This window comes from Conger conger, chromosome 8, assembly GCF_963514075.1.
Source record: "Conger conger chromosome 8, fConCon1.1, whole genome shotgun sequence".
NCBI classification, from domain to species: domain Eukaryota; kingdom Metazoa; phylum Chordata; class Actinopteri; order Anguilliformes; family Congridae; genus Conger; species Conger conger.
In genome coordinates this window covers 4,328,181-4,344,705 of record NC_083767.1, presented here as the reverse complement: position 1 = coordinate 4,344,705, position 16,525 = coordinate 4,328,181, and the positions used below count along the sequence as shown (strand labels likewise).

The 16,525-nt window shown below is 45.5% G+C and overlaps 2 protein-coding genes across 2 annotated transcripts; both read left to right on the top strand.

Annotated features, from left to right (window-relative positions):
- The first annotated feature begins 248 nt into the window (after positions 1 to 248).
- On the top strand, positions 249 to 4,516 carry LOC133135625 (G-protein coupled receptor 26-like). Its single transcript, XM_061252781.1, has 3 exons — positions 249 to 1,190; positions 1,580 to 1,693; positions 3,076 to 4,516. The coding sequence occupies exons 1-3, from the start codon at positions 523 to 525 to the stop codon at positions 3,311 to 3,313; spliced, it is 1,020 nt and encodes a 339-aa protein (XP_061108765.1). The 5' UTR covers positions 249 to 522; the 3' UTR covers positions 3,314 to 4,516.
- Positions 4,517 to 5,246: 730 nt separating this feature from the next.
- LOC133135624 (carboxypeptidase Z-like) lies at positions 5,247 to 16,116 on the top strand. The gene is made up of 11 exons (XM_061252779.1): positions 5,247 to 5,417; positions 6,214 to 6,237; positions 7,498 to 7,872; positions 8,679 to 8,894; positions 9,917 to 10,146; positions 10,931 to 11,092; positions 11,766 to 11,924; positions 12,501 to 12,636; positions 13,442 to 13,581; positions 14,073 to 14,172; positions 14,695 to 16,116. The coding sequence occupies exons 1-11, from the start codon at positions 5,300 to 5,302 to the stop codon at positions 15,042 to 15,044; spliced, it is 2,010 nt and encodes a 669-aa protein (XP_061108763.1). The 5' UTR covers positions 5,247 to 5,299; the 3' UTR covers positions 15,045 to 16,116.
- The last annotated feature ends 409 nt before the right edge of the window (positions 16,117 to 16,525 follow it).

Here is a 16,525-nt window from a genome sequence, read left to right as displayed (position 1 = left end):
ATAACGGTCTTTGTGTGAGGTTATCTCAGAGATCTTTGCTTTCAATTTGTGACAGCACGTGAAGACAGCCGTCGATATTGCCTCGCGCGCGCAAGTTGTTTTCTTGTGCGCATGATCCGTGCGAAAGGCGAGGGAAAGCCTTGCCCAGGGTTTTCATGTGAGGTAGTCATAGCAGCGCTGGGACACGAACGAGTGCGCTCTCTTCCATGTGAGGAAACAAAACATTAAATATGAATAACAATTACGTCCAATGCACCTGAGGGTTTGGTGGCTTAAATTAAAGAGCAACTGAACGCGAATGGGTGAAGTTTGGACATAGCAATTCGGGATGCGTTGGTACCGGTTGGAACTGTGGAATTCAGCACGCTGGACAGCACCGTCAGGAGACTGGAAGTCTTGCAGGAGTTAATTTTCACGACGAGGAATGAATGGTTGAGGATGTGTGACCGTGGATCATGCAGGGGATACTGTACAGTTATCGACAAACGCTAATAATCAGCTAGTGACATTTCGGATTGAGAAATGGACTTGGCGGAAGTTCTCTTGGCGTTGTTTATCGGTGTGACCGCGATTGTCTCTTTATTATCGAATTTACTGGTGCTGTTATGCTTCGTATACAGCACCGAGATCCGCAGGCAAGTTCCGGGAATATTTACCATGAACTTGTCTCTCTGCAATATACTTATCACCATTTTAAATATGCCGTCGACATTGCTGGGGATTATTAAAAACCAACAGCCTTTTGGAGATTGTGTATGTCACACTATTAGCTTTCTGGAGACTTTTTTGACGGCAAACACAATGCTGAGCATGGCAGCCCTGAGCATAGACAGGTGGATCGCTGTAGTTTTTCCGCTGAGTTACTCCAACAAAATGAGGTACAAGGACGCCATAATCATGGTGTGTTATTCCTGGCTTCACTCCCTGACTTTTTCGCTAACCTCTCTGTTTTTTTCTTGGGTTGACTACAACCACGCATACGCGTCCTGCACCTTGCATTTGAACGCGGAGAGCGAACGGACAAAGTTTACAGTGTTCACCGTCGTGTTCCACGCAACGAGTTTCATGCTTTCCCTCCTGATCTTGTGCTTTACTTACTTAAAGGTTTTAAAAGTTGCGCGGTTTCACTGCAAGAGGATTGACGTAATAACCATGCAGACCCTTTTCTTGCTTGTAGATATTCACCCAAGGTATTTACGCAAATTTCATGTTTACGCACAAAACAACCACTATCATGAACTATATAATTATTTATACACATAGCCGCAATTTACATGTAAAAATAAGACACTTTCAGATAAACCAATGTCACAGGCAACGTGCGGTAGGCTACACTGCTTTTGTAATTTATTGTATGCACACGTTAAGCTACATGTAAGTGATCTGAAGCGGTTTCATGAAAAATAACGCGTGACACGATAACGCGTAACAAAATTAATTATTTTGTGCCATTTTGAAACATCTTACTATGACTTTTATCTATCAGAACGGTGCGTGTCCTGTTTTTACGCAAAAGTAATGTAATTATTGGCGCATCTTATGATGATATTTTCATGATCGAATTTCCTCTTATTCGCAGTGTTAAGCAGCGCTGTCTCGCGGAACAAAAACGGAGGAAGCAACGGGCCACCAAGAAAATCAGCATTTTTATCGGATCGTTTATTATCTGTTTTGCCCCTTATGTTATCACGAGGTAAGAATATGCCATACACGTCCATATGAAAGACTATTTAAAAGTAGTTCAACATGAAAATGCGTAGCATGTTCACAGGTAGATAAATAAAATAATAAATCATAGTATTTAGTGCATGTATCCAAACGTGTTTTTTTATTTTTATATAACATAACATACCTATTTATATCCATGTAATAAAGGTGTATGTACATATTATATTATTGTGAATAATGGTTTATTCTACTGTATACTTTGATCCTTTTTATGGGTTGACACATAAGTGATAGACTTCCTGCTTCTTAGAGTCATGGTTCGAAGATTGTGAAGATTGTTTTTCACTTTTTCTGCCATAAAAACAGAGTTGAAGTTGAAAAAACGTTGACTCCATTGCCCTTAAGTTTTTTAATTAATGCCCCACCCTTTGGTTTACAACATTCATTGTTTAATGCCATTTTTACACTATTAAATCCATCCACCATGTTGCTGACTTTTGCTTTTTTCTGAAGTCTACTTTCATTGTGTTAGTTCATTACACTTTATTATGCTACATTGTGTGGCCACAAGAATACGTACATCCAGAAAAAGAGTAGCTGGTTTTGTTAATGTCCTCCATGTGTGGCCTAGTCCTCAGGATGAGTCGGTGTCCATGGTAGGCGACTGCCCCACTGCATCTGTGGATCAGCACCGACTGCAGTGATACTGAGGGTTTCTTTCAACCAAAGTGGCTCATGAAAAAAGGCCCTTTCTGTTTAAACAAAATGCATGCCATTAGTGTCAACATAATGTGTGAAAAACAAACATATCTTTCCATGAAACTGCCCATACAGTACTAGATTTTTCCTTTGGAATTCTGGGAAATAGGCAGGTCTACACTCTTAGAAAGGATTTTGAAAGGGTTCCTTGGCTTGATTCGATAGGGGAACCCTTTTTAGTTCTTTATGGAACCCCCTATCATAGGTGTGAAGTGTGAAAACCCCCATACAAAGTACCATTTCGGCTCACCAAGGACCCTTGAACTGGATAGGTTCCTTCCATGGAATCACAAGGTTTCTATTGGAACCAGTCTACCTGAGGCCCTGTCAGCATTGATAACTCCCTCCCTCCCCTCCTCTCCTCCTCCTCTCTTCTCCCCTCCCTCTCCCCTCCTCTCCTCCTCCTCTCTTCTCCCCTCCCTCTCCCCTCCTCCTCTCCTCTCTCCTCTCCCCTCCTCTCCTCGCCCCTCCCTTCCTCTCCTCGTCTCCTCTCCTCTGGTCTCCTCCCCTCCTCCTCTCCTCTCTTCTCCCCTCCTCTCCTCTCTTCTTCCCTCCCTCTCCCCTCCTCCTCTCCTCTCCCCTCTCCTCCTCTCCTCCTCTCCTCTCCTCTCTCCTCCCCTCCCCTCCTCTCCTCCTCTCTCTCCGCAGGCTGACGGAGCTCCTCCCGCGGGTGGGGATTAACCGCCGCTGGGGCATCGTGAGTAAGTGTCTTACGTACAGCAAGGCCGCGTCCGACCCCTTCGCCTACTCCCTGCTGAGGCAGCAGTACAGGAAGGCCCTGCTCGGCCTGGCCAACAGGCTGCTGCGGAGGGACCTGTTCCCCTCCTCGGGCCCCAACAGCTCCTTAGACACGGAGAACGACTACTGCCTGCAGCGAGCGAGCTAGCGGCGAGCTAACGGCGAGCTAACGGCGAGCGCGGACCGCTCCCTGGAGCTACAGCCACCGTGTGATGAGTCCCTCAGAGATGTTCATTAATCAGCCATGGAGCCTCAGGCCGTGTGTGACTCAGACCACAGGGAAGGATCCTGGGACTGAGGAATCTGCTGACGAGTTAAAGAAAATAAATCGTAACCAGGAGCACATCTACTCATCTGCTCATCTCTTCACAGGCTCGATTTTTCCTTTTAAATCAAAAGGCATTCCATCAGGCATTATATGAGATGCAGTAGCAGCTGAATATCTGCGGTATGTTGCTTAGTAAAGCTGCTTTTGTATGGCTAGACACCTTCAGAAGCCTTTTCACCACGGACGTCACGTGTTGGTCCTCCAGAACCGAGGGCTGATTTTACCATAGAGATGATAAAACTAGAGCTTGTCCCCTGGTCTGGAACCGTGTCTTTCGCACAGAAGGGAGGCACTATAAGGCCATCACGCCCAATTCCTTAAGTGGCACTGTTCTCGGCTCTACGTGGGCCTACACATGACTGAGCATCACACCTGGAACAGTTCATTTTGGCTTAGTATGCTCCATAGGAACATTGCAGAGCTACTTTGCTCACAGATATATTTTAGTCACAGGATCTTAATGCACTTTGCTGTTGTTTCAGAGCTATCAGTTACAATAAAATGCCAAAGGCAAGCATCGCTTTAAAAAAATATATATGACCTTAAAGCTTATGTTGTACCTGAATGTACTGCCAGATTATTCTAACTGAAATGTTTGTACTATTTAATTTTGCCTAAAAAGTGAAATATTTATTTAAAAAGTTTATATTTATATATAACTTTTAGGCTCCCTATTTTGCACTGTCCAATAAACATGGTGTGTATTTGTTAGATTGTACTTTTATTCAGTAGAAAGGAGGAGAAATAATGTTTTTTGGAGCAAATATTTTAATGTCAAGTATTTTAAACAACAGTATATTGTGTTTGTGCCAGGTTTTATTGCTATAGTATTTGACATATGGGCTTATTATGCCCTACAGAGTTACTTTATTCAAATGTTTTAATAAGTTAAGTCGCAGAAATTGTTTGGAAGTGTACCTGGACCATGGATTACTCTTAAAAAAATAATGTCTGTGCTTTTGTGCGTGAGTGAAACAATTTGTGAAATTCATGCAATAAATTCAAGGAAATTAGCATTGTAAATTGTCTTTTTAATTTGATAAATAAAGTAGACAGTGGGTGTGTGGGGGTTGGAAAATGAACTATCAGCGTACGCGTGTTTAGTGTTTAAATGTACAATGCGTCAAGGATTGTAGAAGAAATTTCAGTAAGAAAGAAGACAACTTCTGGTCATGTATTCAGGCCAGGTCAGCTGACCATGTTTGAGCAGATGTCAAATCCATCAGATCACAAGATTCAGCGGCTGGTTTTGTGAAAATGGCCTCGGAGTTTTCTTCTTCTGCTCCGGTCTTTCCACAAAACTGAGCGAAACCGATGGCACGCTCCCAATAGCCTCCCCAGCTCTATGGGGGCAAAGAGAGTATCCCGAGGAAACTGCAGTCAGCGGTCAACTAAGGCGTCCGCTCGTGAATCGTCCTCTAATAATGCACAGCACATCGATGCTCACGATATTGACTTGCCTGCCACAGGCCTGAATCTTGGTGATAAATCACAAGAAAATATAATTAGGCTACTCGTACAGTCGTTTATATGCACGTAACATCGCGAAAGACGTATATTTGTGACTAGCTGATGTTTAGATACATGCGCCTCAATTCCCCATAATACTTGCCGCAGATAAAACTGGCTATTCTAATACAGGCTCTCCCCCTCTCTTGTTTTATCCGTCCAACACCCGCAAGTCTTCTGTAATTTGATAGTCGACCGTAATGCGTGTAATAAACTCACTTTTTTCAAGGGAAGCGCCTTGAACTGAAAGTTTCCATACTAATTAAAGCGGATAGGGACCAGAAGTGCCACATCACAATGTATACGGAGTACAAACGGATCAAAATGAACTTTGTTGTTTTTGCATTAAATGTAGCGGCTTCAGTTGTCTGGGCTGCCCCACCACGACGTTGCGAACCCGGGGACGAGATTTTAGGTGAGGTATTAAAGTTTCAAACCCTCCTGGCGCAATAGATTGTTTACTGCGCATTGTCTTGCTATTATGACAGAGCAACGTTGAATTAGTGTATCAATTGTAGTGACATGTAACAATTCCTTGAATTTATATTAATCAACATGCAATTCAAACGAAATTTTGACTGCCTATCATGCGGAGAATGAATTGTGATTTATATTAACTCCTTTGCACCTACGACAAAATAGTTGCGCTAACGATTTTCATTTGTCATTGTTGAATATACACACCGTATTGATGTGACACCTGACATTTATCATTAAAACGTGTTTGTTTCATCATTAGGTAGCCTAATTGATGACACATTGAGGTGGGCAAACATTTTGTTATTGAGTTATAGTTAGTCGATTTTACCATGTGCCACCCCGACGGATAAAATCTTAAGACAGCAATGTTAGTTGCCTACTTTGTTAACAAATGGTCCCTCAGTCAAGTCTAGTCTAATGAACTAAACTATTTCACAAAAACCTAATCTGTTGCAGATAATGTGCTGACTTACATCACTGACAGGTAATACAGCCATATAATACATTCCCGAGGATAGAATAACACGGAAAACATAAAATCGGTGCAGAAGGCAACAGTTATTATTGTATGTCTTTTTAATGGTGTTGTTATCCTCCGTCATTATTTTTGCGCGCTTGCCTCGCGGTAGAATGTGAGGTCTTATGATCAAGCTCTCTACCGCCATCTAGTGTTGGATTTATGTATTATCGCTGATGTCTCATGTCGGCGACTGTCCCGGTTTGTTTTTCAGGAAGATGCAAAGCAGAAGACAAAGGTAGGTCTCCTTTGATGCACTACGAGCACAGTTATCCGATTTATTGTTAAATCTCTTCACTTCGTTTTAGTTAGGCTACTTAGGATGGACATGATCAATTAGACCTTTAAGCATGTAGTAAATAATGCGCTGACATTTTCTTAAAATATGAAATAAATAAATAAAATAAAAATTTAATGATAAAATATAAAAAAACATCGCAGCTTGAATATCATGTATTTGAGCTGTCCAATGGCATTCACTCAGGAGAGCGTGTCTTACTGTCTAAATACTGTCCTTATTTCACAGTTGTGTCCTGGGTCGCTGACTCAGTAATAAAAACAGCACATTCCTCCTGATTGCATAAGCGGAGAGCTTTGGCAGTTTATGTGGACCATCAGCTAGCGCATTTTCCCATAGCGTCCCAAAATCCCTGATTGACCAGCCGTGTGTTCAAGATGGCGAACGTTAGACGCGCAGCGCCTTTTCAAACCGATAGCTAACTTTCTTGGCGAAGAGAAAAAACTTTGAATATATTGACGGACGTAAGCTAATGGTAGCTGACTTGAACGCGCGTCAGGCCTGTTAGCTGATACCAGAGAGCATAGCAACAGAGAGATAGAGTGTTGGCCTATGCATTCATCGTTCGAATAATTGGCTTCACCATTGTGAGCCAGGTTTTCATAGTTTGGCTCATACTTGAAAACCATGATAAGGGGAAATGTTTTACATTCCTCCATTGGTCATTTTATCCATTCCTCTTCACAACCTTAACATATTTGCTTATGCCAAGGCAGGGCATTGACATTTTAGATGAAGCTAAATCAACTCGTACGGAGTATATACGGTCTCTACTGGACTTTTACTATTTGTACTCTCTTATAGTTTAATTCAAACTGCCCATTTTACTGTGTGTAAATAAGAAATGTAAATGTATTTGGTAAAGTTGCTCCTAGCAATATTTACTAAATCTTTAATAAATATACCAAAACATTACGCTTGATGCACAAATCACGGTTTGCTCTGATGCAGACGCCCAGTAAAATATTCATTGTGTTATATTTTGATGCACATCCTTCATCCTTACTGGATGAATATCAACTCTAGTTAGAGTGAAATTAACACTGTGAAAAACTCTGGTTTAACAACGCCCCTCCTTAACAACTTTCTCATCTAGTGTACTAGTGTACAAGTGTACAAGTATACTCAACAGTAGACAAGTGCCTTAGCTCCTCCCCTCTCCTCTGAGCGCGCTCTGTGCCTGTCCGCTCCACCAATCAGCGCGATGCACGGACGTGATGCTGAGCTACTGCGAGGACATGCCGTACTCCCACACCATCTTCCCCAACATCCTGGACCACCGGAGCCGGCAGGAGGCGGAGCAGGGCACGGAGTACCTGCTGCTGAGCGTGGTGCACTCGCTGCTGAACGGGGAGTGCTCTCCGGACGTGCGCATGCTGGGCTGCTCCGTGCTGACGCCGCGCTGCGAGAAGGACCGCGCCGTCAAGCCCTGTCGCAGCTCGTGCGAGGCTCTGCGCAACAGCTGTGAACGCGCCTTCGAGGGCATCGAGATGGCCTGGCCCTACTTCCTGGACTGCGACCGCTTCTTCGTCAGCGACGAGGAGGGCTGCTACGACCCGCTGGAGGGCCTGAGAGGTATGGCACGCACACGCCCAACTTTGCCCCCTCACCCCTCACCCCCACCCCAACACTCTGCCACTCATCGTGGTACACCGGGGCTTGAACCAACAACCTCTCACATAGCGTACGTTATAGCATCCTTCTCACCAGTAATGGTGAAATAATGATTAAAATCCAATATATTTCTGCAAATGCTTATACACGAAAACTCAATGGGATTAAAAAACAACCTTTTCAAAGTTGATTTTAACCACTCCCTCGCCCCCCTCCCAAAAAAGGAAAGGGTAGCAGATGTTTGGCATTGCTTCCTGGTTCTGTAATTGCTCCAAGAAGGTAAATATCAGCGTGTTCCCATGTTTAAAGTGTTAAAGACCTTTAGCGGTCTCAGTGGCCGACATATTAGTGTAATGACACTGCTCTCACCAGGACCTTTCACTGGCTCCTTTCTCACGTATTTATCTTTAAGTCTCACTTCCTTAGTTTAACAAGCAAGGTCACAATCCAGCTTTGCAAAGTTCAAAGTGTCAAAAGTGTCAGTGGGTACACGCAGTCCCATTTTCACATTGCGTACCTAGTTCCTTCAGAGAAATTGAAAAATGAAAGAAGAAAAATGATCAGATCTAATTAGAATCTGTGGTTCAGCCCCGATGTATTAATAGAGACCATCCTCTTGGCGTTTGAGGATCTTGCACATATGAAATGCATTTCTTTCCAAGGTTGAGCTATAATTCAAACAAGCTGTAATGAATAATTAAAGCGCATTAGAGTCAGAAGTGTCCGTACTGAAGCTCTCCCTCTGATCCACTTCCACGGGGCCCTAGAGAAACAAGATGCCACCCTAGCCAGCGTGGCCCCAGAGGAGCCAGCCACCATCATCCAGTTCATCTACCACACCAACGCGCAGATGATCAACATCCTGCAGAAGACGGCGGCCATGTGCCCCGACATCACCAGCACCTACAGCATAGGCCGCAGCGTGGAGGGCAAGGACCTGCTGGTGATTGAGTTCTCCAACAACCCCGGAAAACACGAGCTGCGTAAGGGCCTGCCCCTCGATCTCCCAAGCTGCTGTCTGTGTGGATGTAACGCTGCTGTCTGCGTGGATGTAACGCTGCTGTCTGTGTGGATGTAACGCTGCTGTCTGTGTGGATGTAACAGATGTAACACTGCTGTCTGTGTGGATGTAACACTGCTGTCTGTGTGGATGTAACACTGCTGTCTGTGTGGATGTAACACTGCTGTCTGTGTGGATGTAACGCTGCAGTCTGTGTGGATGCTTTGGAATGAGAAGCTCATGTATCACTAGTGTGCTGACAGGGCAGGTGGGCCCAATGCCAATCAGCCTTTCAGTTTGCTGGTGGAATGTCAACCCCCATGTCTTCTAAAAAGAGTTTCCAGTTGCAGAAATCTAGTTTATCCCTTTTTATTGTTTTCTAATCCAATTTATTATCATGAATACTAGTTTGTGCTTCAATTGTTTTGTTTCAAGAACATACAGGACATGAAACCTTTTCAAACAGATTGCATGGTGTACAGCAAGACATGCTAAAAAGTTTGCTTATAAGGTTTATCTTATAAATATCCTCTCTTTCAGTGGAATTGCAAAAAATGGTTCAAAAAGGAACCCTGTGACTCCATTGAAGGACGATCTCTAGTTTAAGGATTCGTTAACATGGAAAGTGTTAAATGAATTTTCTTAACTATTGTAGTTCATTCCAACCGTAACAAAGCACACCTCATTCAACAGTGAGAGATCTGCTGAATGAGGTGTGCTTTGTCAGGGTTGGAGTGAAAACCTGCAGGATTGTAGATCTCCAGGAACAGGGTTGGGCAGCCCTGCTCTTGCTGGTGAACATGGTGTGCTGTGTTAGGGTTGGAGTGGGCAGCCCTGCTCTTGCTGGTGAACATGGTGTGCTGTGTTAGGGTTGGAGTGGGCAGCCCTGCTCTTGCTGGTGAACACGGTGCGCTGTGTTAGGGCTGGAGTGGGCAGCCCTGCTCTGTGGAGAGTGTGTCCACAGCGGGGGCTGTATGTGTCCCTCTCCTCTCCCTCCCTCTGCAGTGGAGCCGGAGGTGAAGCTGATCGGGAACATGCACGGGAACGAGGTCCTGGGCCGGCAGCTCCTGATCTACCTGACGCAGTACCTGTGCTCCGAGTACCTGCTGGGGAACCATCGCATCCAGACCCTGATCAACACCACGCGCATCCACATCCTCACCTCCATGAACCCCGACGGCTACCAGCTGGCCTCCTCCGAGGTGGAGGGCAGCAACGACCCTGACAGCGACGAGGTGCTCACCCCCCATGAGCGTCCGCCTGCCGGGTACAGGGCTGTCTCTCCCGGGCAGGACCGGGTACAGGGCTGTCTCTCCTGGGCAGGACCGGGTACAGGGCTGTCTCTCCTGGGCAGGACCGGGTACAGGGCTGTCTCTCCTGGGCAGGACCGGGTACAGGGCTGTCTCTCCCGGGCAGGACCGGGTACAGGGCTGTCTCTCCTGGGCAGGACCGGGTACAGGGCTGTCTCTCCTGGGCAGGACCGGGTACAGGGCTGTCTCTCCTGGGCAGGACCGGGTACAGGGCTGTCTCTCCTGGGCAGGACCGGTGATCATCACTGTCTCTCCTGGGCATGACTGGTGATTGCTGTTTCCCAAAAGTTACAAATATTTCATCCACAAGCTGGCAAAAACCTAGGAATTTTTCATGTTGTGGTTTACAAAGAAAAATATTTATATACATTGACAGCAAATGTGCACAGTAAAATCAGATTGGATTATTCCTGAATGAATGATTAAAGTTACTGAATATAGGGAGGTAAAGCGGATGGATCGGGAATGATACTACTCCCTATTAAATAGAGCGAGGAAGGCTAAATACAAGCAAGCTATGTCGCGTGAAGTCTCAATTCAAAAAAACAAACCTGCTCCTCAGGTTTATGACGGTGCATGATGCCACCGTGTCCCTCCCCAGTCTCCTGTCACCCGTGTCATCCATTCACATTCACATTCACATTCACATTCACATTCACACACTCACTCACTCCCCAGCTGACCTGCAGTGACCTCTTCACCACCGTAGGGCCCCAGGTATAACGGCTGGATCACCGGTCGAGCTAACGCCCAGAACATCGACCTGAACAGAAACTTCCCCGACCTGACGTCCATCGTGTACACACGGCGGAGAAGCAGGCGTTTCCGCACCAACCGCATCCCCATCCCAGACTCTTACTGGTCTGGTAAGGTATGAGTCATATTCCTCCTATCTATGACACCAGCCATTCCTACTGTCTGTCTCTAGAATTGGTATACAATGACTTCAACTGTTAGCTCTCAGGGCACTTACAGTAATTACAATATCACTTATGATAGCATAACATGTGGGTCACGGGGTCTGTGGTATTACCTATTTAACTCCAAAGCAACTTGCAGTCGATTAGACTAATGTGGGGTTAAGGGCCTTGCTCAAGGTCCCAACAACTGTGCAGCTGTGTCTACACTGGGGCTACACCAGCCATCCGGGTCCCAGTCATGTACCTTAGCCACTAGGCTACAGGCACCTTAGCCGCTAGGCTACAGTCACCTTAGCAGCTAGGCTACATGCACCTTAGCCGCGAGGCTACAGGCTCCTTAGCCACTAGGCTACAGTCTCCTTAGCCACTAGGCTACAGGCTCCTTAGCCACTAGGCTACAGTCTCCTTAGCCACTAGGCTACAGGCTCCTTAGCCACTAGGCTACAGGCACCTTAGCCACTAGGCTACAGGCTCCTTAGCCACTAGGCTACAGGCTCCTTAGCCACTAGGCTACAGGCTCCTTAGCCACTAGGCTACAGGCTCCTTAGCCGCTAGGCTACAGGCTGCCCCAGTTTGGTAGCAGCTGAAGACCTCAGCAGGCCATGTCTCCCCTGTGTGCTGCAGGTGGCTCCAGAGACGTACGCGGTGATGAAGTGGATCCGGTCCATCCCGTTCGTGATCTCCGCCAGTCTCCACGGGGGGGCGCTGGTGGTGACCTACCCCTTCGACTTCTCCAGACACCCCCAGGAGCTGAAGTACCTGTCCCCCTCCCCAGATGATCAGGTGAAACACCACGCACAGACACGCTTTAGAATCAGCGCTGAACAATATACCCTTCCTCGGTGTACATAAATACATCAAAACGAGTTCATTAAATAAACCCAACAATTAAAATTTTTAGAGGCTGTAAAGGCTGTAAAATACAGCGTGGTTCATAAAAGTCCCTGAGGCGAAAATATTAGGTTGTAAAGTCTTTCACTGGGTGATCTGCCAAGAAAATGTGGGTTGAGAAAAACAGACTTTGCAAGACTTGTAAAAGTAGAAAAATACATTATGACATCTGGGTCTCAGCTACTGTCATGAAACTGTTTTTGGTGGTATTGTCTGGAGGAGATAGATAGTGTAAAATAGAGGTCAACACTTCTCAACGTGCAATAAGTGTGTTGATGATAGTTACAATGATTGTAAGTGTGTGTGTGTGTGTGTGTGTGTGTCTCTGTGTCTGTATGTGTGTTAATGACACAGCACAGCATAGGTTCTGTGTAGGTATGTTAACCATAGTTATAATATCGTACATTAATGGAGTTTTATTAATAGTGCCTGTGTACTTGTGGTAATGCACTCAATGATGTGCTGTAGGTGTTCAAGCAGCTGGCCAGGACCTACGCAGACGCCCACGTCTCCATGGCCTCGAACAACACCGAGAGGTGTGGCGCCTCGTTCGCGAGCAGAGGTGGAATCATCAATGGAGCAGAGTGGTACCACATTGCAGGAGGTAGGCCCCTCCACCCCTCTGTCAGACTGTCCCTGCAGGAGGTAGGCCCCTCCACCCCTCTGTCAGACTGTCCCTGCAGGAGGTAGGCCCCTCCACCCCTCTGTCAGACTGTCCCTGCAGGAGGTAGGCCCCTCCACCCCTCTGTCAGACTGTCCCTGCAGGAGGTAGGCCCCTCCACCCCTCTGTCAGACTGTCCCTGCAGGAGGTAGGCCCCACCACCCCTCTGTCAGACTGTACCTGCAGGAGGTAGGCCCCACCACCCCTCTGTCAGACTGTCCCTGCAGGAGGTAGGCCCCTCCACCCCTCTGTCAGACTGTCCCTGCAGGAGGTAGGCCCCACCACCCCTCTGTCAGACTGTCCCTGCAGGAGGTAGGCCCCTCCACCCCTCTGTCAGACTGTCCCTGCAGGAGGTAGGCCCCACCACCCCACAGTGAGAATTTACCTGCAGGAGGTAGGCCCCTCCACCCCTTTGTCAGGCTGTCCCTGCAGGAGGTAGGCCCCACCACCCCACAGTGAGAATTTACCTGCAGGAGGTAGGCCCCTCCACCCCTCTGTCAGGCTGTCCCTGCAGGAGGTAGGCCCCACCACCCCACAGTGAGAATTTACCTGCAGGAGGTAGGCCCCACTGTGAGAATTTACCTGCAGCTCCCACAAATAAATAAATCAATGAACTGGACTTTGAATGCTGTCTGTGAATAAAAACAAAAGAGTAAATAATGTATAAATAATAATAATAATAATAATAATAATAATAATAATAATAATAATAATGATAAATAATGCAGTGAATCTGTGTGTTTACTAGGGATGGCTGACTTTAACTATCTCCACACAAACTGCTTTGAGATCACAGTGGAGCTGGGCTGTGACAAGTTCCCCATGGAAGAGGACCTGTACGCTGGCTGGCAGGACAATAAAGAGGCCCTGCTGACCTTTGTTGAGTCGGTGGGTCCCCTGGTTCCCATTTGGAAATGTGTTGAAATTATCTCATATTTAATAGTGTGATATTGGAGATTCAAAATGATTGAATCAAATGTATTTGAATTGCAACTTTCAGAAAAACATTGGAATATCTTCCCAGCCTAAAATCTCTATAAAAGCAAGTCATGGGTTCATAGTGACCAAAACGTCAGTTAGGTCTTCTAGTATTTTTTTTAAGTCTAAATCGGTGCAAGTCTGGTAGAGTGAATCTCTGCCAGACTTCTGCTGGGTGAATCAAAGCAGGGTTGTTTAAGTGAATTGGTGCAGGACTATTTGGGAATCAGTTCAGGGCTGTTTAAGTGAATTGGTGCAGGACTATTTGGGAATCAGTTCAGGACTGTTTAAGTGAAGCTGTGCAGTACTGTTTGAATTAATCGGTTCAGGACTATTCAAGTGAATCAGTGTTGGCCAGGTTGAATGGACACTCTAGTTTGTCGTCCTGTTTTGTTTTCCAGGTCCATCGTGGTATAAAGGGAATTGTGAAAGATGAACAGGGAAATGGAATCAAAGGAGCGAGTATTTCAGTTAGAGGAATCAGACATGACATCACTACAGGTAAATTGTGATTTCAATTGAGAACTTCAGCCAATTTCCACTGGTCTGTTTCCAACAGAGTGTGTTGTTTGTGAACGAGTGAACACACTCTGTAGATATAATTCATGCTTGAGATTCATGATTGATTCATTTAGATTCATGATAGCTCAGGGCTCGAGTCTGTGTCAAATTGGCAAATGTGCAGAATGATCTTTAAGAAACAAATGTAAACTCCTACACTAAAAGTGTTTGCAATAACCAAATATGTAAAACAAAAAAATATATATATATATGTATTATAAAGCAGTCCAAAGACAACAAAAGCATAAGAAAGTACCAGCATATCCACGATAACATTGTGAATGTGAGGACATATTCACCGGTAATAAACTGGCCTGAGGTGCTAACAATTAGAAATTTTTTTCCTGCATAAAAAAAAAAGATAGCTGCACACTCTCTCACGCTCGCGTGTCTTCTTCAGGGTGTGTACGTGTCGTGTTTCTCCTGCTGATAATTGTGTGTTTTTTTCCCCTGGTTCCCCAGCCGAAGGCGGGGACTACTGGAGGCTGCTGACGTCTGGGGTTCACGTCCTGACGGTCTCCGCCCCGGGCTACCGCAGGACCATGAAGAAGGTCTACCTGCCCTCGCGCATGCAGAAGGCCGGCCGCGTGGACTTCGTGCTGAAGTACGCCGTCATGGAGCCCCACCTGGACTACTTCGACCTGCCCGACATGGCCAACTACGACCGCTTCGACCCCTACAACCAGTTCGAGCGCTACTCCCTGAGCGAGCTGGGCACCAACGGGGAGGAGCGGCAGGAAAAGCCCTGGTGGTGGGCCTACTTCGCCCAGTCGGGCAGCTCTGCGCCCACCTGGCTCCTGCGGAACTATTAGGGCTTCGACAGACTCTCCGCACCCACCTGCAGCCCCACCTGTGTGTGCTTTGTGTCCGTAATCTGAACGTGCCGAGGCCTGCAGTCTGTCCGCCCGTATAGAGCACGGCTGAGAGCCTCACAACCAGACCCGGGTTCAAACAGTACTTGTTTTGGATTCAAATACTTTTCTGCATTTGATTACCCCGCTGAAAAAAAGAATTAACAGCTCAAGCTAGGTGCTGAAACAGTTGGTAGCTGGTTGGCCAGTTCAGCCCAGCTCCATACTCAACATGGCTTGACCAGTTTAAGAAATTAAACAGCTGGTTGCTGGTCATTTCAGGCTGGTCATAGCAGGATTTTACAGCAGGGTAAACTTGCCTGGTTTATCGGAACAAATGAAATGAATCCTGAAAGTGTAAGTCCAGCCCATCTGCTCTTCCTTGCACGCTCAAATGCACCAGGCAAGATCAATAGAGCACAGAAAAGTATTTAAATCCAAAATAAATATTACATGAATCCAGGTGTAAGGTACATTTTTTATCAAAAAAGAGGCTTGTTTTCCTCTGTCAGTCCTCGAACCTGTGCACATTTTCATTTTGTTTTATTGAGCAAATCTTTCCTTTAATTACGACGCCATTTAGTATAATGTGCTGCTGAAGGTTCCTTGTCCATATTGTTTTGGTTTGTTTTGTTTGTTGTCTCTTTTGTATTTATCTATTCTCTTTTTTTGTACTGCCAAATCAACACCCCAGACATTTGCTTTAATTGTATTATTTATTATTTTTTAAACAAACAGACTTAAATGAAGATGCCCAAAAAAATCCCCTCGAAGCACAAAAGCTTTTTAAATGTTTTACAGACTGCATTGAAAGCACATTGACAGTTTGAGACAGAATATTTAGATGGCCCTCCTGAGCTAAAATGTCCTATTCCCTTTAGTGTACTGTATATTCGTGTCATATCATGAGTGAAGCGTTTCTTTTCCCCTAGCTGTTCTTAATATGGCCACTGCAGGCCACTTCATCTAAAGACGGAAAAAAGAGGGTGTTTTACGCGGTCGTGATAATATAAATGAGAATTTCTCAAACACACTGGGATTTCTTTTGTCATCTTTTTCCACAGCCAACGTGATAATCACACATTTTAACCGCGTTGAAAAGACAACGCTTCAGGCTGAGAAATATATTACAAACTGTCGATATTCGTTTGAAAGCAGATCAAAGGATAAAGACGGACAAATGCAAATGTACACGGTAAAGAATACTGTATGTCGTTGAGAAATGATCAAAGGAGCTAAGAAATCGAAATTCAGAGCTACGAAACTGAATCTCGTCCCTTTGGGGTTTAAACGAGATGAACAGCAGATCCAGAATGAAAAAGAAGCATTGTACATTTTCCCATAATGAACTTCTCCTATATACAAAGTAAAAGTAAAAAAAGAAAAGAAAAAAGAAGTACGTCCAAAATTACATATTTGACATTTCTACCATTGTTGTCACT